General features: G+C 32.3%; 1 protein-coding gene across 1 annotated transcript; it reads right to left on the bottom strand.

The window, feature by feature from the left end:
* Nucleotides 1–1,616: 1,616 nt before the first annotated feature.
* Nucleotides 1,617–22,384, bottom strand: LOC143083795 (U1 small nuclear ribonucleoprotein C-like). Its single transcript, XM_076260148.1, has 7 exons — nucleotides 22,248–22,384; nucleotides 16,774–16,814; nucleotides 11,060–11,102; nucleotides 5,410–5,518; nucleotides 4,726–4,824; nucleotides 2,622–2,768; nucleotides 1,617–1,749 (listed from the first exon to the last, which is right to left on the bottom strand). Exons 2-7 carry the CDS (start codon nucleotides 16,776–16,778, stop codon nucleotides 1,649–1,651), a joined length of 504 nt encoding a protein of 167 aa, XP_076116263.1. The 5' UTR covers nucleotides 16,779–16,814; nucleotides 22,248–22,384; the 3' UTR covers nucleotides 1,617–1,648.
* Nucleotides 22,385–23,629: the final 1,245 nt, after the last annotated feature.

The raw sequence follows: 23,629 nt of genomic DNA on the forward strand, positions 1-23,629 counted from the left end.
CAAATTGAGTTAATCTGTGTTATAACTAGCATTTTGATTAAGTTAGGTTATAGCTAAGTAAAATCAGAGTGGAGTAACAGCATATTTAGCATTTTCCCATTTATTAGAAGACATAACTCACCAAGTTGACATTTGTTTTGTCTCATTGGCAATCATACCACATCTTCTTTTTTATAGTGATGCAAATTTGAAAATAATCAACCAATCTGAATCAGGAAAAATATAGATTTAGAAAGAATAAGAGAAAAACTAATAACTACTGATTAAATTATTTTATTGAATGAATGAAAAGATAAAAATATGCTATGAACATTTAAAGAAACTCTTTTCTTTCTCTTTTGTACACAACTGTGAGTAAAATTTTCTCTCTTTTTTTTTTATATGAACTGTTTTATATCAAAGCATATAACATTATTGTTTTTGGGACAAATTATTTCTTCTAAAATGAGTTATTCTCTTTCACTGGTGAATTATTATCCGTTTAATATACTAGAGAAATAAACAGAAGTAGAACTGACAACAATAAGTATACAAATATGAGTTTGAACAGATGTATATATTTCCAAAATATAATTTGTGAATGCATTTGAACTGCTCTACTGAAAACTTTTGTTGAATATGGTGTAAATGTAAGACCACATGTAATTCAACAACAATGACATGAGATTTGTGTTTATCTTTTGTGATACAATTCTGATCATTCATAATTTCATAAAACTGTGCATAAACCACATAATATTGAGAATTTCCCCCTGAAAATGAAAACTTCTAACAATATTAAGAATTTAAGACTTAAGTATCAACTTTTTTATATTAATATCTCTGAAAAATCATATTAATTTAAAGCACATGTTTGTAGATAAAAACTGGTATAAAAGTTGAAATTTTCAATGAAAGATGAAACAAATTTCTATTTACACAGTATACAAATGTTTACTTTACATATATAAGATACATTTTTTTTTAAGAATTTGTAACTTATTCTGAATCATGACAACTTATATAAAAAATCATTACCTAAACCTATATTGAAGTGAGTTTGTTCTTAAGAGGCACCTATTTTAAAGTGAATTCATTCTTAATAGAAACCTATATTGAAGTGAGTTCGCTCTTAAGAGGCACCTATATTGAAATGAGTTCATTCTTAATAGAAACCTATATTGAAGTGAGTTCGCTCTTAAGAGGCGCCTATATTGAAATGAGTTCATTCTTAATAGAAACCTATATTGAAGTGAGTTCGCTCTTAAGAGGCGCCTATATTGAAATGAGTTCATTCTTAATAGAAACCTATATTGAAGTGAGTTCGCTCTTAAGAGGCACCTATATTGAAATGAGTTCACTTTTAAGAGGCACCTATATTGAAGTGAGTTTGTTCTTAATAGAAACCTATATTGAAGTGAGTTTGTTCTTAAGAGGCACCTATATTAAAGTGAGTTCTTTCTTAAGAAGCACACATAAAATAAAAGAACCATCTTGTTCCTCTTCATTTCTAAGGCATGTAATATAAAATTTACATAAAAGTTCTGCCCTGGGCTCTGCAAAATTAAAGCATTCTTTTTACACTTGTTGAATATGAATTCCTCCATTTATTCATATTTCTTAAAATCTGAGTTAACAAAATCCACTTCTATTGTTTTTTAGTCCTTAACTAATTTCTCATAGGTCTGGGTGGCATTGGCCCTGCTAATAATGGACCAGGTCTCATTCCCATTGGTGGACCACCCATCACTGGGCCCATAGGTCTCATTGCTGAAATAGAAGAAGATGTGAGGAATTAAATAAGAGATATGTTAAGACACAACAATAGTTGCCTGATGTTGAACACTATGAAATCATTAAATTAGGACATGACAAATATTTCAAAGGCCATGACAAAGTGTTCAACTTTCAACAGCCCTACATCCCTTGAAATAAAGACTGTTGTTTCATGTTACACTTTGTGCTAGAATTTTCCTTAAACTCAGCAGATTCAGACTAACACTAAGAATAAATTAGCTATCTACGTTCTTATCTGAAGATATGAGTATTTTTACATGCTTCGGCTTTGGCAGACGGACAAGTGTACAACTAATTCCCTCTCTACTACAGCAGGGGCATTTAAAATAAATGTGGAATGTGTCCCATGAATGTGTCCATGGGACACAGATGATACCAACGCTTGTATATCAAATAAAGTTATAAAGGGACATAACTTAACAACAATAAAACTCACGATACCCAAATTTTTATTTGATCTAAGTTTTGTGGTAAAGAGCATTGTGTATAAGTTTCATACTTTTTGTTTGAGGCCAACCTAAGTTAGAGAACGGAAACAAAAAATTCAGCAATTTTTCCATTTGTAAAGGAGCATAACTCTAGAATGGTTAAAGTCACACCACCAAAACTTGATCTGTGTTTTGTTCTTATAAGCATTATGTACAAGTTTCATAACATTTGGTTGAGGCAAACATAGAGAACAGAAACCAATTCTGGGATCGACTTACTTTCTCCACCATAGTGTAAGTTATTATTTGTTAAAGATGACATATATAAAAGCCTACTGTGCATAAGCAATTTTCCTGTCTGCATTTAATTGTCTCTGGGTAAATCCTTGCTTAAAAGTGAATTGTTGAACAACTTACACTGCATCATTGGTGGCATAGGTCCACCATGTGGAGGTCCCATTAATGGCATAGGGCCACCAGGCATTGGGCCTCCCATTTGTGGCATTGGCCCTGGTCCTCCTGGACCTGCTGGTGTTGGTCCTGGTGGACCTCCAGGTTTATTTCCTGTAAAAGATTTTAAATATTTCAATTTCAGACATAACAAATAAAATCCAATTGTTTAATTTAGAAACAAACATTGAATAAACATGCATTATATGATTAAGTAACAATCATAAAGATTTCCTAATGAGTTCTAGGTCAATTGTTTGTTTGTTTGTCATTTTTAACACTTACAATTGCCAAGTCTTACATGGCTAAAATTATGTTCATGGACAACATTTTACCTGAGATAATTACAAAAAGAATTATTAGACCAAAGCTGAGAAACTACAAAAGATCAATGAATAGTGAAACTAATCAACTTTTGTTCAATGATTAAGACTTGACCACATAGCCACAATGATTAAGACTTGACCACATAGCCTCAATGATTAAGACTTGACCACATAGCCACAATGATTAAGACTTGACCACATAGCCTCAATGATTAAGACTTGACCACATAGCCACAATGATTAAGACTTGACCACATAGCCACAATGATTAAGACTTGACCACATAGCCTCAAAGATTAAGACTTGACCACATAGCCACAATGATTAAGACTTGAACACATAGCCACAATGATTAAGACTTGACCACATAGCCACAAAGCAGAAAGTTGAAAAAATTATACATCTGTTACAATTTGTTCGTTTCACAAGTACTCTACTTTATATTTCCTTAAATCTTTGTAAACATCAGATGTCTATTCTGTTTCAATTTAACGAAAAATTATATTTTTTAAATTGCATGTTCTGTCATATGATCTCATATGGATAGGGATACATGTATTGCATACATTTTTAGTCATTATATGCATGTCAGGCTGACAATGTAGTAGTGTCATTTTTATGTCTGTTTACATAATAGTATCTTTACAAAGTACTTTAAAATTAATTGTATTCATTATAACAGTTTGAATATAGAATTTTGATATAAAAGGAATATTATTAATTAATTGCAAATATAGTCTTTACAAAAATAATATTTACATCTTATAAACAATTGTTGTAATGTAAAAGTACGATAAGAACAAATAACATCTTAAGTTATGTCCCGATTCGTTTAATGTTAAATATGCAGTTTTAAATTTAATTTTGTAGCGTATGAATAGTTTATCAGTTAAAATTATATAGTACACTATTTATAATCAAGGGTTACATTTTTGTGTTGTGTAACGTAAGACAATGAGAATTAAATACATTCATAACATTTGAAAGAACTTACTGAATGTATATATTCCATTATAGTACACAGTAACCAAGAGCGTTGTATTTTACTATAACAATAACTTGAATAACCAATTTTATGTTTTGTTGCCAATGTTGGTCATTGGCTTTTGAACGTAAAACCCTCAATATCATTATATACAATGTAGGACTAGATAATAGTCCAAGAAATTTTATATCATAATTAATAGCCCATTTAATCAATGTACTAGTTATGTAAGCTGACAATAATCTAATCAAGTAATTAATTAATATCTGTAAATAAACTGTAAACACAGAGATATGTCTAGTCTTTTTTGTTATTTTGATAATGCAAATGTTGAAATTAAAATTGGAACACTTTAACATGTAAGTTTTGCAAATATTCAAAGTCAATGAACCATGACTGAAGGCATATATGGCTGAACAATTTCCATGAAGATGTGCCAATGCTAATTCAACTGCATAAGGAGTTAAAAAAAAAACTAAACATACATGTTAAGAAAGCAAAATTTAAAAGTTAATAAACAGTAACTGAGGGGGACCAGGCCAAATAATCTCCATGGATATGAGATGTGCCAATGCTAATACAACTGTATACCAAATAGCATTTGACCTTCCATTAGCGGTTCCAAATAAACATGATAAACCGACCTTATCACAAGCTAATACAAGAAAACTAAGCAAAAGTTTCAAAGTCAATAGGCCATGACTGTTATTTTGCCGAGCAGGTTGTCTTTGAATAATGATTTTTTCCTTTTTTTTCTTACCTTGCATATTTGAAGGTGGAGGAATCATAACCCCTCCTGGGCCAGGTGTGCCTGCTTGGAATGGATTAGAGGCTATCTTTCCTGCCTTGAATGCAGCCGCTAAAATAGAAAACAAGTTACATCAAGTTACATTTATTTATTTTTTAGGTGTAATACCACCAAAATTATAAATTGCAAATGAAAAAGGGTTGAAAAAATATAGGATTAAATTCCCTTGAATTTGACAGTTGTCGGAAATTAATCCTACATTTCATTGCAGTAAAATATTTCTGAGTCATAAATATATATGGTGTTTCAAAGCACCACTTCTTTACTAAAGCTTGTACACAGTTGAAAAAAAGAAGTGAACATTTGATTGGTTAACTTCCAGAGAATGTGAGCATATTTTTCATTTAAAATATAAAGAAATGTCCCAATAATACTTAAACTCAGCTGTAAAAAAGTTTGTATGCATGATGACCTTAGTTTTTTTTTTTCAATGCAGGATTTCAGAGATTGACAGGTCAACATACAGCCTTCAACGATGAGTCAAATCCATACTGCATAGAAAGCTATTAAACACCACAATTTAATGAAAAATAATAAACAATTCAACAAATATAACAGCTTGATTTATATGGACAAAACAATGCATGAAAAACAAATATGATATACAACTTTTTAATATCTCTACTTCCAACTTACTTGTATCATCCACTAATTTCTGTACTTGTTCTTCTAACCATTTTTGATAATATACTCGTACATTTTCTTTGTGTTTTCTTCCATTGCAGTGTGTCTTTCTTACTGAAGGCTAAAATTTAAAACAAATAATTGAGACAAACTTAAGTTAAGAGAACAGAAACGAAAAAATCAAGCAATTTTTACATTTGTAAAGGGGCATAACCCTCAAATGGTAATCAAAGAGCTTGTAAGCACTGAATGGTAAAGATTGCTTTAATTTATCAGTTGGTAGTCAAATTGAATATTGCATTGTACAAAGCATTGGTTTTAGTTGATTCAATTACAGTACTATTCTGGACAAAAAAAGATAACTCAAATTTTCATAGAAAATTTTAACCAGGTGCTCCGAAGGGCGCAGCTTTAAACAACCGCAGATGTCGAAGCCTGAACAATTGGGTCAAGTATGGACACAACATTCAACCTTCTTGTAAAAAGTTATAGAGATCCATACACTTAAACACAAGTTATTGTCTATAAAGTAGAAAAATGCTTCTTTTTGGCCCCTTATTCCTACATATTTTTGAAAATTAACCCCAAACTGAATCCCAGCCGTCCCTGTGTTATATGGAAACTTGTGGTACAATGTCAGAGAGATCCATACACACACAAGTTATTCTCTTAAAACTAGAAATATGCTTGTTTTGGCCCTTAATTCCTAGACTTTTCCCAATAACCCCTGAAAATAAATCCCAACCTTCTACTTATGGTATTAAACATTGTGGTATAATTTCAGAACAATTGAAATACTAATACATAACTTTTTGTCCTGAAACTAGATAAATGCTGTTTTTGGCCCCTTAGGACACCCAATTCCTAAACCTTTGGGACCATAACCCCCAAAATCAATCCCAAACTTCCTTTTGTGGTTATAAACATTGTGTTAAAATTTTAGTGATTTCTTTACTTATTTAAAAGTTATTATCCGGAAACAATCCGTTTTCGGATGACGCTGACGACGATGTGATACCAATATACGACCACAAAATTTTTTATTTTTCAGTTGGATAAAAATTTATAGAGATCCATTCACTAAAACTAAAGTTATTGTCCGGAAACTAAAGGCGTCTTCGGACGACGACGAAGCAGACGACAACATGATAGCATTATACGACACATTTTTTTGCGGTCGTATAAAAAGCATTGATTGTAGTTGATTCAACTACAATCATGGACAAAGGAAGATAACTCTAATTTTTTTTTTTAAATGCTCCGCAGGGTGCAGCTTGATACGACCGCAGATGTCGAACCTTGAACAGTTGGGGCAAGTATGGACACAACATTCAAGCTTGATACAGCTCTGAATTAGTTGACACAGCATCAAAGGTTTCTGACACAGAATGAATGTGGTCTAAGAACTTAAAATTTTTAAATTGGACATTTACCTTTTATGGTCCAATATCCAAAATCTAAATACATCGTTTGATTCAGAAAATGTTCAGCATATCAACAATGATCAAAGAACCCCAAGAATTCAATTTTTGATGAAATCAAATAAAGTTCAATTTTGGACCCTTTAGACCTAAATAAGGACCAATTTGAGAACTGGGCCTAAATATCAACCAGATGCTTCACAGGGCACAGCTTTATACGACCGCAGAGGTGGAACCCTGAACAGTTTGGGCAAGTATGGACACAACATTTAAGCTTGATACAGCTCTGAATTTGGATTGTGATATAACAGTTGACACAACATAGGTTTCTGACACAGAATGAATGTGGTCTAAGAAATTAAACTTAAAAACTCCAAAATTTTAAATTGGACATTTACCTATTATGGTCCAATATCCAAAATCTAAATACATGGTTAGATTCAGCATATCATAGAACCCCAAGCATTCAATTTTTGATGAAATCAAATAATGTTCAATTTTAGACCCTTTAGACCTCAATGTGGACCAATTTGATAGCCGGTCCAAAATATTAAAAATCTAAATACATGGTTAGATTCACCATATTGAAAAACCCCATATATCTAATTTTTGTTGAAATCAAACAAAGTTTAATTTTGGAACCCGATTTGGACCAATTTGAAAACTGGGCCCATAATCAAAAATCTAGGTGCATGTTTAGATTCAGCATATCAAAGAACCCCATGAATTCAATTTTTGTTAAAATCAAACTAAGTTTTATTTTGGACCCTTTGAACCTTAATGTAGACCAATTAGAAAACAGTACCAACCAGATGCTCCGCAGGGCGTAGCTTTATACGACCGCAGAGGTTGAACCCTGAACGGTTGGGGCAAGTATGGACACAACATTCAAGCTGGATTCAGCTCTAAATTTGGATTGTGATTAAATAGTTGACACAGCATAGGTTTCTGACACAGAATGAATGTGTTCTAATGAACTTAAAATTTTTGTTTTCTCTTAGAGCAATTCACTATGCTGTTGAATATTAATCCTCTCAAAACAAGAATGTGTCCTCAGTACACGAATGCCCCACTCGCACTATCATTTTCCATGTTCAGTGGACCGTGAAATTGGGGTAAAAACTCTAATTTGGCATTAAAATTAGAAAGATCATATCATAGGGGACATGTGTACTAAGTTTGAAGTCGATTGGACTTAAACTTCATCAAAAACTACCTTGACCAAAAACTTTAACCTGAAGCGGGACAGACGGACGGACGAACGAACGGACAGACGGACGGACGGACGGACGCACAGACCAGAAAACATAATGCCCCTCTACTATCGTAGGTGGGGCATAAAAATGTTTGAAGAAATTTTCTTTTTTATTTATGAAATTTCAAATGAGAAAAATTGAACCCAATTTTTTTAATCACATCCCCCTTTCCCTTATTCCAAAACTAATCTCAATTAAAATTTCTAATGGAGTTTGCAACAATAACTACTCATTTAAATACATCATAAAATATTAAGATGTAAAAAAAACTGCTTGTTATCACTGAATGTTATTTATTATAATTTATCAGTTGGTAGTAAAAAGTGAATATACATTGTATATTGTATATAACAAAGATTTAAGTTGATTCTGGACAAAGAAAGATAACTCCAATTAAAAAAAAATCTTGCTATTGCACAATATTTTGCAATTAGATATTTCTTGCTTACTATTCTGGACAAAGAAAGACAACTCTAATTAAAAAAAAAATTGCTATTTCACAATATTGTGCAATTAGATATTTCTTGCCATTGCGCAATACTGTGCAATTGAAAAGACTTGCTATTGCACAACACTTAATATAATAATTTTAGATCCTGATTTGGACCAACTTGAAAACTGGGCCCATAATAAAAAATCTAAGTACATTTTTGGATTCAGCATATCAAAGAACCCCAAGATTTCAATTTTTGTTGAAATCAGACTAAGTTTAATTTTGGACCCTTTGGAACTTTAGTGTAGACCAATTTAAAAACAGGACCAAAAATGAAGAATCTACATACACAGTTAGATTTGGTATATCAAAGAACCCCATTTATTCAATTTTTGATGAAATCAAACAAAGTTTAATTTTGGACCCCGATTTGGACCAACTTGAAAACTGGGCCAATAATCAAGAATCTAAGTACATTTTTAGATTCAGCATATCAAAGAACCTAACTGATTCATTTTTTGTCAAAATCAAACTAAGTTTAATTTTGGACCCTTTGGACCTTAATGTAGACCAATTTGAAAACGGGACCAAAAGTTAAGAATCTACATACACAGTCATGACAGTTAGATTCGGCATATCAAAGAACCCCAATTATTCAATTTTGATGAAATCAAACAAAGTTTAATTTTGGACCCTTTGGGCCCCTTATTCTGTTGGGACCAAAACTCCCAAAATCAATACCAACCTTCCTTTTATGGTCATAAACCTTGTGTTTAAATTTCATAGATTTCTATTTACTTATACTAACATTATGGTGCGAAAACCAAGAAAAATGCTTATTTGGGTCCCTTTTTGGCCCCTAATTCCTAAACTGTTGGGACCTAAACTCCCAAAATCAATACCAACCTTCCTTTTGTAGTCATTAACATTGTGTTTAAATTTCATTGATTTCTATTTACTTAAACTAAAGTTATTGTGCGAAAACCAAAAATAATGCTTATTTGGGCCCTTTTTTGGCCCCTAATTCCTAAACTGTTGAAACCTAAACTCCCAAAATCAATCCCAACCGTTCTTTTGTGGTCATAAACCTTGTGTCAAAATTTCATAGATTTCTATTAACTTAAACTAAAGTTATAGTGCGAAAACCAAGAAAATGCTTATTTGGGCCCTTTTTGGCCCCTAATTCCTAAAATGTTGGGACCAAAACTCCCAAAATCAATACCAACCTTCCTTTTGTGGTCATAAACCTTGTGTTAAAATTTCATAGATTTCCATTCACTTTTACTAAAGTTAGAGTGCGAAAACTAAAAGTATTCGGACGCCGGACGACGACGACGCCGACGCCAACGTGATAGCAATATACGACGAAAAATTTTTCAAATTTTGCGGTCGTATAAAAATTAAGAATCTAAATAACAGTTAGATTTGGCATATCAAAGAACCCCAATAATTCATTTTTTGATGAAATCAAACAAAAAAAGTTTAATTTTGGACCCTTTTGGACCCTAATTCCTAAACTGTCGGGACCAAAATTCCCAAAATCAATCCCAACCTTCCTTTTGTGGTCATAAACCTTATATTAAAATTTTATAGATTTCTGTTGACTTATACAAAAGTTACTTACGAAAAACCAAGAAAAATGCTTATTTTGGCCCTTTTTGACCCCTAATTCCTAAACTGTTGGGACCAAAACTCCCAAAATCAATCCCAAACTTCCTTTTACGGTCATAAACCTTGTGTAAAAATTTCATAGATTTCTATTCTCTTATACTAAAGTTATAGTGCGAAAAACCAAATGTCTTCTGACGCCAACGACGCTGACGCCAACGTCATACCATTGAATATACGACCAAAAATTTTTCAATTTTTGCGGTCGTATAAAAATCTAAATACATGATTAGATTCAGCATATCGAAAACCCCACATATTCAATTTTTGTTGAAATCAAACAAAGTTTAATTTAATTTGAACCCCGATTTGGACCAACTTGAGAACTGGGCCCATAACCAAAAATCTAAGTACATGTTCAGATTCAGCATATCAAAGAACCCCAAGAATTCAAACAGGACCAAAAATTAGGAATGCAAATAGATTTTCATTTCATCATTATTGAAGCATGGCTTCCAAAAATATTTGAGCAAGCCAGACATTTTTTGTCATATCTCCATTAAAATCCATTAAAATAAAAAAGAAAATGTGATATATCTATATATATATCTAATATATATAGATATATCACATTTTCTTTTTTATATATCTAATATATATATGAGTGCCAATGGGACAACTCTCTATCAAAGTCACAATGTATAATAAATTGCTTTGCCAAGTGCAGCTGGATACGACCGCAGAGGTCCAACCCTGTACAGTTGGGGCAAAAAAGGACAAAATATTCACACTTGACAAGGTCTGAATTTGGATTGTAATTAAATATTTGACACTTAATAGGTTTCTGATTCTCTTATTTTGTACTTTTTTTTTAAATTGTTTGCAAATCTAAGTGAAAAAAAAATATTTCTAGACTATAGTAATACTGAACACTACATACTTACTGAGTCATGTGTTAAATAAGTGTCACAATAATCACAATAATACCTGAAAGAAAATAAAAAATAAATGTAATAAATATCCGCATGCTTTTTAGCACAAAGAACAAATTAGATCTACAGTGATGTACCATAATGTCCAAAGCACAAAAAACAAATTAGATCTACAGTGATGTACCATAATGTCCAAAGCACAAAGAACAAATTAGATCTACAGTGATGTACCATAATGTCCAAAGCACAAAAAACAAATTAGATCTACAGTGATGTACCATAATGTCCAAAGCACAAAAAACAAATTCGATCTACGGTGATGTACCATAATGTCCAAAGCACAAAGAACACATTACTGAGGATTCATTATCATTCGTTGGATTTATGTTTACATTGATTTCATGGGTACAGGCGCTAGGTGAACCACAAATTTAAATTTTCAACGAATTACAAAAAAGAAGGTCCAGTATTACAGCTATATTTGGTCTTATTTTCGAAGTACATCTAATGAAAGATTTTTGACCTTTTTTAAACACTCGAGTGTCTTCTTCAGTTGATTCAATCAGTTTATGTAAAAGATAAGAACTAATTTGGTCATTTAATAAAGACGCTCAAATTCAATCTTGTATATGAAAAATCTTTTAAATATGCCACAAAACATCAATTTTCGGATGGTTTTTGACAAAAATGGAAGTAGCCACATTCTTGTTTAGTCTTAAGCTTTATATATGTAATGTTATAACATCAAATACAACATATATTAAGACTAAACACAAATGCGGCCACTTCCATTTTAGACAAAAATCGTTGTAAAATTAGCATAAATGCTGAAATTGTGAGGATTTCAGTAATATTGCACGAATTAATGATGCTATTACCTAATGCATGTGCATTGTACTGTAAAAAACAGCCCATATTCATGGAACAGAAATATTCTACTTTCAAATAAGTAGCTAAAAGTTTACATCATGTAATAACATGTTGACAAATTTGTAACAATGCTATATTTAGGGTCCAAAAAGGGGTCTTACTGGACCTACTCCCTTTCCATAAGGTTGTATATATGCAGAATTGGCAAGACTATGAAATTAAATATGTACACCAAAATACAAGTTTTCATCAATTGGTAACCATTAAAATAAATGAATCCACAGCTGATCTACAGTGTTTATATCATACAATGTCCTTAGCACAAAGGACACATTAGATTTACAGTGTTGTATCATAATGTCCTTAGCATGCTTAGCACAAACCCTTATATCTATAAATTTGATGAACTGTTTAATTCATGTAATATTGTAATATTAGAAAAACTATGTAAATTTATCAAAGTTATAAATGTTAAAGTCAGTCCTCCAAGTTAATTTCATTGTATTGTTCACAGATGCTTGTAAAAATTGTACCTTATAGTAGTTATATTTATTTATGTTCTCTATAACTATGTAATTGTAGTTTTATGAGAAATAAAGTATTTGTATTCGTAGCACAAAGAACAAATTAGATCTCCAGTGGTGTATCATAATGTCCTTAGCACAAAAAACACATAAGATTTACAGTGTTGTATCATAATGCCCTTAGCACAAAGAACAAATTAGATCTCCAGTGGTGTATCATAATGTCCTTAGCACAAAGAACACATTAGATTTACAGTGTTGTATCATAATGCCCTAAGCACAAAGAACTAGAGGCTCTAAAGAGCCTGTGTCGCTCACCTTGGTCTATGTGAATATTAAAGGAAGCAGATGGATTCATAACAAAATTATGTTTTGGTGATGGTGATGTGTTTGTACATCTTACTTTACTGAACATTCTTGCTGCTTAAAATTATCTCTATCTATAATGAACTTGGCCCATTAGTTTCAGTGGAAAATGTTAGTAAAAATTTACAAATTTTATGAAAATTGTTAAAAATTGACTATAAAGAATAATTACTCCTAAGGGGGTCAATTGACCATTTCAGTCATGTTGACTATTTGTAAATCTTACTTTTCTGAACATTATTGTTGTTTACAGTTTATCTCTATCAATAATAATATTCAAGGTAATGACCAAAAACAGCAAAATTTCCTTAAAACTAACAATTCAGGGTCAGCAACCCAACAACGGGTTGTCCGATTCATCTAAAAATTCCAGGGCAGATAAATGCTGACCTAATAAACAATTTTACCCTATGTCAGATTTGCTCTAAATGCTTTGGGTTTTGAGTTATAAGCCAAAAACTGCATTTTACCCCATGTTCTATTTTTAGCCATGGCGGCCATCTTGGTTGGATGGCCGGGTCACTGGACACATTTTTCAAACTACTAACCCAAAAGATGATTGTGACCAAGTTTGGATTAATTTGGCCAAGTAGTTTCAGAGGAGAAGATTTTTGTAAAAGATTACTAAGATTTACGAAAAATGGTTAAAAATTAACTATAAAGGGCAATAACTCCAAAAGGGGTCAACTGACCATTTCAGTCATGTTGACTTATTTGTAAATCTTACTTTGCTGAACATTATTGCTGTTTATAGTTTATCTCTATCTATAATTATATTCAAGATAATAACCAAAAAGAGCAAAATTTCCTTAAAATTACTAATTCAGGGCCAGCAACCCAACAACGGGTTGTCCGATTCATCTGAAAATTTCAGGGCAGATAGATCTTCACCTGTTTAACAATTCTACCACTGTCAGATTTGCTCTAAATGCTTTGGTTTTTGAGTTATAAGCCAAAAACTGCATTTTACCCCTATGTTCTATTTTTAGCCATGGTGGCCATCTTGGATGGTTGGCCGGGTCACCTGACACATTTTTTAAACTAGATTCCCCAATGATGATTGTGGCCAAGTTTGGTTTAATTTGGCCCAGTAGTTTCAGAGGAGAAGATTTTTGTAAAAGTTAACGACGACGACGGACGACGTACAACGGACGACGCCGGACGCCAAGTGATGAGAAAAGCTCACTTGGCCTTTTAGGCCAGGTGAGCTAAAAATTAGATCTCCAGTGGTGTATCATAATGTCCATAGCACAAAGAACACATTAGATCTCCAGTGTTGTATCATAATGTCCTTAGCACAAAGAACACATTAGATTTACAGTGTTGTATCATAATGTCCTTAGCACAAAGAACACATTAGATCTCCAGTGTTGTATCATAATGTCCTTAGCACAAAGAACACATTAGATTTACAGTGCTGTATCATAATGTCCTTAGCACAAAGAACACATTAAATCTCCAGTGTTGTATCATAATGTCCTTAGCACAAAGAACACATTAAATCTCAAGTGTTGTATCATAATGTCCTTAGCACAAAGAACACATTAGATCTCCAGCGTTGTATCATAATGTCCTTAGCACAAAGAACACATTAGATCTCCAGTGTTTTATCATAATGTCCTTAGCACAAAGAACGAATTAGATCTCCAGTGTTGTATCATAATGTCCTTAGCACAAAGAACACATTAAATCTCCAGTGTTGTATCATAATGTCCTTAGCACAAAGAACACATTAAATCTCAAGTGTTGTATCATAATGTCCTTAGCACAAAGAACGAATTAGATCTCCAATGTTGTATCATAATGTCCTTAGCACAAAGAACACACTAGATTTACAGTGTTGCATCATAATGTCCTTATACATGTATATATAATTAGCTCAAAGAACAAATTAGATATCCAGTGTTGTATCATAATGTCCTTAGCACAAAGAACAAATTAGATTTACAGTGTTGTATCATCATGTCCTTAGCTCAAAGAACAAATTAGATATACAGTATATTTACAGTGATCGTGATGCATTATAATGTTTCTAGCAAAAATAACAAATTAGATCTACAGTGATGTTATTAGGGGCAAATAATCCAACCCCTTTCAAATTAAATGAGTTCTAATGTCCCCTGCGTTGCACTTATTTCATATTTCCAAGGGTTATAACTCTTTCAAATAAATTGCTTCATGGAGTGCAGGTGGTTACGACCGCAGAGGTCCAACCCTTAACAGTTGGGGCAAAAATGGACAAAATATTCGCGCTTGATACAGGTCTGAATTTGGATTGTTATTAAATATTTGACACATAATAGGTTCTGACACAGAATAACTGTAGTCAAAGAACTTAGAATTGGTTATATGATTTGAATTCAATTTCTTGCTTTTGTGATATAAATAATAAAATATATTATCACTGAACTAACTAGTATTCATATTTGTCTAGGGGCCAGCTGAAGGACTCCTAAGGGTGTGGGAGTTTCTCGATGCATTGAAGACCCATTGGTGGCCTTAGGCTGTTGTCTGCTCTATGGTCAATTGTTGTCTCTACGACACATTCCCCATTTCCATTCTCAATTTTATAATATATATATGAATAAATTTTCTTTTTAACTTCTGAAATGAGAAAAAATTGCCCCACCCACAATTTCTATTTTACTCCCCCTTTCCAATTTTTTTTCACCTCCCCCACCCTTTTTCCAAAAATAAATTCTTTTCCTCAAGATATGGTCATAAATTCAATTCAAATTTCCATTGGAGATGCAACCATATATATACCCATTTAAATACATCATAAAAGTCTTATAATAGAAAATTGATATTTCTTAATCAGCATAAATTGATATTCCTTAATCAGCATACATTTAATAGTAACTTCTTAAAGTAAAATGACAGAAGTTGAGCTAATCACCTAAAGAAAATACAATATTTCTTTATACATAATTTTAAAGCAGTGTAAGGGAGGTAATCCAACATATTAGCTTGGATTACATTAAGATTACCTCCCTTACATTGCTTTAAAATTGTCTTAATTGTTCATAACCAAGAAACCTTTGTTTTCCCCCCTTTGTCCCTAACTCCTAAACGGTTTGAGCCATAACCCCTCCCCCCCCATGCCAATCCTAACCATCACTTTGTGGTTTGGGAACTTGTGGTATAATTTCAGAGAGATTCATACACTGAAACACAAGTTATTGTCTGGAAACTACAAATATGCCTTTTTTGGCCTCTGTTTGGCCCATAATTCCTAAACTGTTAGGACCATAACTCCAAAAATCAATCCCAACCTTCCCTTATTGGTTATAAACCCTGTATTAAAATTTTATTGATTTCTGTTTACTTATTCTAAAGTTATTATCCGGAAACCGTCTGTTTATGGATGACGCTGACATTGACAAAGACAACAATGACGACAACGTGATACCAATATAGGACCAATTTTTTTTTAATTTTTGTGGTCGTATAAAAATCAATCCCAACCTTCCTTTTGAGCATAAATTTCATAGATTTCTATATATTCACTTATACTAAAGTTATTGTCTGGAAACCAAGTGTTTTTGGATGATGACCAAGACTATGATGCGATACCAATATACAGCTGCAAAATTTTTTGCAGTCATATATAAAGTTGATCGTCCATCATTGTAGAACTACCCGGTAGTCTCAGATATTAAGAACCAATGGACAGACAAGGGTAACCCTTAATGCCCCCTACGCTTTGGTGGTGGCACAAAAAAATTGTCCTCCCCATTAATGACTTTGTGACAAACACTTGCCTGATGAAATATGCATTGTGAAGACATGTGTCTGATGACATTTTGATGCGTGTGTCTGAGGCATAATGGACTAAAACTTTCAAGGTACAATGTGGTGATAAGGTGAGTCATTAAATAATTTGTTGTCTTAAAATCAATCAAGACAAAACGATTTTAAACCATCATGACCATGTTGACAATATGAACAGTTAACGTCACTTACTTCATGTTGGCCTGGAAAAGTTTCTATTGCGTATAAGATTCCTGAAAAAAGAAAACATCATAATTAATATATACATTTGTATTCATAACAAGCATTCCAAGAGTATTGCAAGCCAATACATAGTTCCCTACCAGGTTAAAATTAATTGAACTGGAACAAAATGCTAACTTGACCTATAATAAGTCATTGTAAAACTTTATAACAAATATCAAATCAATGTCTTCAAGCATGACGAAAAAAAAGTGTGGAAACTGACTATTCAAGTGTATTTTCTAAGTCGAAGCCCCATTACTCTGCACAAAATCATCAGATCGGAACAAAATTCGAACTTGGTCTCAAACTTGTCATTATAAAACAAATTATATACCAATTATCAATACTTTCAAGCATGATGAGAAAAATTATGGAAAACTGATACTTAGAGAGAATTTTCTAAGTCCAAGCGAGGACCATAACTCTTCACGACATCAGGCCGGAACAAAATTGCAACTTGATCTGTAACTTGTAACAGTCTTCAAGCTGAGTGGCAGCCTTGGCAGCCCAGGCTTGTAAAATTGCTCTCGGGCCTGTAAAACTCATATCTACAGGCCAACAGAATCTAACTCAATATTTTCAAAAATTGAGCTCCGGGCTTGTAGATTTAAGTTCATTGTGAAGACTGTTGTAATGATAAAACAATATATATATACCAAATATCAAAGCAATATCTTCAAGCATCAGAACATTTATGTTACAGTGCTCTCCCCAGGATTTTGTGATAGCGCTGTGGTAAGCAAGAGATATTTGTTTGACTCACCATTAAAACATGATGTTACATTTATTTTCAACTACCATGTTGGTTATATTATATGAAAAAGACAAACACCTACAGATACAATATATACTACATCATCAGTACTACACATACAGATACAATGTAACTACATCATCAGTACATGTGCAGATACAATCATTACAATAGGACATCATCCGAACATGTACAGATACTATACTAAATCATCAGTACATGTACAGATACAATTCTACATCATCAGAACATGTACAGATACAATACTGCATCATCAGTAGTGAGTACATGTACATTTTACAATACTGCATCATCAGTACACGTACATTTGTACAGATACAATACTACATCATCAGTACATGTACAGATACAATTATCCCATAACTGTTGGGACTTTCATCCCCAAAATTAATCCTAACCTTCCTTTTGTGGTTTCAAACATAGTGTTTAAATTTCATATATTTCTTTTTACTTATGGGCCGGAAAACAGAAACCAACTGTCTTCGGTTAATGCTGATGACAACATGATAGATACGTACTAATACATGTATATGACTGCAAAATTTTTTGCCATTAACAAGACAACAGTACCAGTATATACATGTACATTGTAAATAAAGGTTCTCGTAAATATTGCCCCGTTTGGAAGAAGTAATGGTCCTAGTTACTGTATGATGGTAGCATTGTACTTGCCAAAAATCATTTCAACTATTGAACTTGGAATTTAATTGGTCTACTCTAGTTTTCTTATTCATTTCATCGTTCTCTAATTTTTTGCAACAAAATCTAGGTCAGCTAAAATGTACTTTTAGTTTGCCATTGTCAAAGTTCTAGTAACTCAGTTATTACTTTTATCTTTTATTATTTAAAATAACAGACATATATATATTCTTTTGTATCTTGATGGTCTCATAAATATCCAGGAACATAATTAACTTTATTTTACTCATTGAAATTGAAATTACAAAAGCACAGGAACAATATCCATCATATCAATTAGAATCCTACACAGGGGTTTCATTATCTTTCATGTTGACTGGTACTTTCCACGTTTCTAGGTGGTACTTTTCTAATTATTCCATGAATATCTTATATAAAAATTCCTACATTTAGGCGGTACTTGTAAATAGCATAGGAGGGTAAAAGTACCGGGTACCGCCTTCTAATGAATGGCCTGCGGCTACAGGTTAGTACCACTACAAAATGACTCCCTGATATCTCGGCCCATAACCATGATAACAAACTATGCCAAAATTATATTTTTGAAATGTTATAAAGCAAGAAATATAAATGATGTGCTAAAAAATATAAAAAGTAAAGTAAGAATAAAGTCATTTAATAATAAAAATCTTCCACTTATTTGTCTTTTCAGTTATCATGGTTATATTATTTTCATGTCCCTACAAAATTATTTGTACTTGAAATATGACATCATACTGCCACATATACTGTTGACACCTTTTTTATCAAACAAGTACATGTGTACATGTAACAACAAAACTCTGAAATTGCAATTAATAAAATATCCAGTAGCTTCACAGCATGGATTTGCTTGCATTTTATTCACCCGGGACCACTCAATAAGAATTATTACTCAGATTCCAAAGTTAATATTAATAAATCAAAATCTGGATTACAGAAAGACAAACTTATTGTCATCTTTCAATAATTATATAAAATTTTCAACAAAAAGAAAATATCATAATGATTTATAAATAGTTAAATAACAATGGCCTTAGTATTGAACCCTGTCACCATGATCCTGTAGCACGTCAATGCTTTTGTCATTCAATAATAGTTATTTAAATATGAATAATATTCAATAAGGCATCATGCAGAAGTGTTATTGACATCTCCGAGGAGATGTTATTAAGAATTAAACGATGGACAGTCTGAGGGCTGAATGCTTCCTACTACCTGATTGGAATATGTTACTGAGACGTGAATAATTAAAGTTTGTTGATTGGTTGGGACAATCCGAACCTAGTAATGTCTTTCAATCCTGTAGAGTATCTGATTTTTACTCTCTATTTTAACAATTAAATTTTGCCTTGTCACCAATCATGCATACATGTATTGGTACACAGGTAACTTTTATTTATAAATAGCCGATTCTCCTGGAGTTTTGTAAACACACACAATTGTTTCACATGCAATCCAGTCGCTCACTGTTTATACATTTTATACACGTAAAAAAACATAGGAAAACTTGAAGGAAATCATGGTTATGATATTTCATGATGAGAGAATGAATTGTTTGACAACTTTTTATACATATATGTAAAACATTTACAAGCATGATTTTAAGAATTAGTATGATATTAAAGGACTGTTTTTGCTTTCACACATTAAACAATATACAGCTGCTTTACTTTAACTAAATCTAACATAAACAGCAGCAGTTGCCTTTTCTAGATTTAGACATTTCAATTTTTAAAGGGAAACTACAAACTACAATTTACGTCATTCGGTATGCCTGTGTATGTTCTGATGTCATAGATTTTAACGAACGTAATCAATGCATCACTGGAAAATTATTGTCTCAGGGATTTCGATACCACAAATTACTTAAAACTTTTACTAAATTCTTTCATAGATACAAATATTTGATTAGTAAATTTGGCTGTACCTGTAGAAAACTTATTAAAAATGGTATTTCACATCCTAAATTTTACGGTAATATTATACTTAAAGCGTGGAAATCACTATGTGATCCATTTAAACTCATTGAACCTTTAAACAAACTTATAAGGGTTATCGTACCAAAATTGTAATTAGATCTCTGAAAATAGTTTACATTGGCACTAATATCAATTTTGTCATTAGCAAATTAAAACATAACTAAATTGTTTTTCCTTTGAGGCAGGATGTATAGAGACACACACACGTTAATTCTTATCTCTGAAGAAGTCACTCCTCACTATCCTTCTACCTGTTGATACATTTATCTCTGGCATTGCACAAGTTATGTCTTCTCTGACTGTTCATGACGTTAAAATACTATACATGTAAATCCCTTGGATGTGTTTTAGTTGATTTAAGTCTCTGATGCGTGATTTTTTATTATTGATTGTTTTGGCTTTTAACTAGCGGTCAGTAACTGCGAGTACTCTCAAACCTTACTTTATTGTTAATTTGATCTGTTGATACTATTTGTAATGCTTTTTTGTTATTTTATATTAACATGATTAACCCTTTCAAAGCTATACACGGCATATGCCGCGATGACATACGCCGTCCGCCACTGCTGTTCGCGGCATATGCCACGATGACAACGGATTTTTCATAAGGACTCTTAAACCATTCGGTTTTCATTCGGGTCCTCTCTAATTTTTCCTTGTATGAATCGAGGATATGCAAGGTCTCATTTGCGCTTGAAATCCCGGCAATTTTTATTGTAAAATCATGAAGTAGAAGGAAAATTGAAGGAAAATAAAAACAAATATTTTGACAAATGCAAATGGCGGAAATCGGAAACGAAGCTGTAAATATGGAAATATTTCAGCATTTTTATGGCGAAACTGATGACAAGGATTAGTTAAAAGGTTTCTTGTTATCTCAATGTGTTTATTACATTCAATTCGTGTGGGAAATATGATTTGATCGATCATTACGAGACGTAGAAAAAGGGGGGAAAACGGAGGTTGACTGAAAATTTTGAGGACGGAGCCACTGATTTGTGCCATGATTACATAATATGTTGTGTATGATGCAATACGCTACGGAATCGAGCAATTGATGTCTTCTTTATTATATGACAGATAAAAAAACAAAATAGATGAAGACGAAAAGTAGTTTTTATTCAAAATTCAACACAAATGTAACAAATTACACCTTTTACCTGTTAATTACCTGAAAATGCAGGTAACCTGATAAAATTTTACTGAAATAACTGCCTAACATTACAGTTCATACTCTCCTGAGCACTTTTCATGCAATAACTTTTTCTGTATCTCTTATAATAAAAAAGATACAGCAGTCTGAAAAGGAATATACTGTTCTAATGAATGAACACAAAAAAAATGCAGCAGCAGCAGCCATTTTTCTATTTTTTTGTGTAGCGTTGAAAGGGTTAATATGGATCTAGTCTAAATGTATATACCAGCTTTGATTATTTGGAATATCTATTAATTTTCTTTTCTTTGTACTATGAACTTGAAGTTATTCTCCATAAATCTGTACAGGTAGTTTTATCTAGCTCTAATTGTATAGTTTATATTTAATTGTCGATATTCACCCCATACATGTACATGTACTTACGTTATGTTGGTTTTTTTAATTTTTGTTGCTAAATTAGTGTAAATTATAAATTTTATAGTCAATGCCTGGTGCATAATTTTCAATAATTGAAGGATCGCTAGATACCTAAAGAAGAAGAAGATCCTTTGTTTATTCGTGCAGGTATACTATAGTAATGACTGGTTGTTGATTTCACAATTATCCTCTATAATCTTTTTGAGTTCATTTAATCTCCCTTTGATATTCAATATAGTCTAGTCAACAATACAACTACAATACTGGTATATCAGTAATGTACCAGTATTTGCTGTTTTTTATTATAAAAAGTTACAAATTATACTGGTACAAAAATTTTATAGGCTACTGGTCAGTATTGTGGACAACTACAGGAGATCCTAGCAGAGTTTCTTATATATCTAATTTTGATATTTTAATTTGTGAAACTTACCTTGGATTTATATTACTCTGTTTGTGGTGTATATAAATATGGGGAGCAAATTTAAGCTTTCAAAGCACGCTAATATTGTCGTATCTTGTGCTGATTCTAACCCTTGCAAAATACGCGTATGTGAGACAACCATTATAAGGACAGGTACCCAGTCTACGTCGCAATCGGAACAACTCGGCCTTTCTGGTTGCACGAAGAAATAAGTTATTGTACTGCATAGCGAGAATGGCCGAGTAGTTACGATTGTCTACGTCGTACAGGACAATATCGGTACTTTTCGACTCCATATAAACTCGGCCCATAACAAACTCGGCCTACAACATTATCAAACAATAATAAACTCGGACTATAACAAATTCGGCCTATTTCAAGAAATATATAAAGGATGTTACTTACATTATTAACTGTTTAACAGATTACAAGAAAGAAAAATAAATCTTGGTGTTTACAAAACGACGGACTTTTTATAAGGCTTGACCACTTAGTTTTGTTTTCTTTTCCGTACCAATCTTTTATTTTGTTTTTCATTTTCATTTCATAGTGTAGCATATGCTCAACTTATTTGACTTTTGATAGAAAATTCATTTTTCAATCATGCACCGAAAACTTGCCACTAAAGGGATGTTGGTTTTTTTTTGGAATCATAAAACTACATGTATGACTGAGGCATATAATTAGTCGTTTCCTTTTCATTTTAGGCCGCATGTAAGGAGCGCCTGAAATATTTCAAAACCCTCAATAATTCGAATTTATGATATCTATAAACCATAGAGCCAGGACCTCCATGATTCATCTTTTCAGGATATCTTGAAATATTTCCTTGATATTTATGTAGCTCCATAATTATGATATTAAAGGACCTCCATAATTCTATTAAATGATATCCTAATAAATATATTCTCCCAAGTAAGGAAATTCAAAAGGACCATCAGGAACTGACCACTTTTTCGGAAATCGAAGACGTACCTAAGCCTTATGACAGACTGACACACTCCCGGATACATATTTACAGAATCCAAAACGTATTATTTTGGTCTATTTTGCCAGCTCTGATTGGAATATCTTAATTTAAGCCGGCAAAATATTCTATTACGATAGAAATGGCTATTTTGCCTGCACCAGCATTTTATATACTAAGTAGTGAATTTGTTATTTTGCCAATTCTTTGTAAAGAGTGAAATTTGATATTTACTACTTTTACAATTTACTACCAGAATGTGCACTGTAAACATAAAACAATAAAATAATTACTATATGCCAGAAAAATTGTTAAATAGGAAAACAGCTAACAATATTTGAAACACATATGATCGTTTTAAAACATTTATTACTCAAAGTGTAAATAAATCACGGGGGGGGGGGGGGGGTAACTTCGATATTTT

Source organism: Mytilus galloprovincialis, chromosome 7 (assembly GCF_965363235.1).
Source record: "Mytilus galloprovincialis chromosome 7, xbMytGall1.hap1.1, whole genome shotgun sequence".
Taxonomy (NCBI): domain Eukaryota; kingdom Metazoa; phylum Mollusca; class Bivalvia; order Mytilida; family Mytilidae; genus Mytilus; species Mytilus galloprovincialis.

Bases quoted from the DNA above. Each gene is read 5' to 3' on its own strand.
- LOC143083795 (XM_076260148.1), bottom strand. The intron at 4,825-5,409 runs GTAAGTTGGAAG...TTTCTATTTTAG, and splicing joins GAAATTAGTGGATGATACAA to CGGCTGCATTCAAGGCAGGA. The intron at 1,750-2,621 runs GTAAGTTGTTCA...CTTCTATTTCAG, and splicing joins TATGCCACCAATGATGCAGT to CAATGAGACCTATGGGCCCA.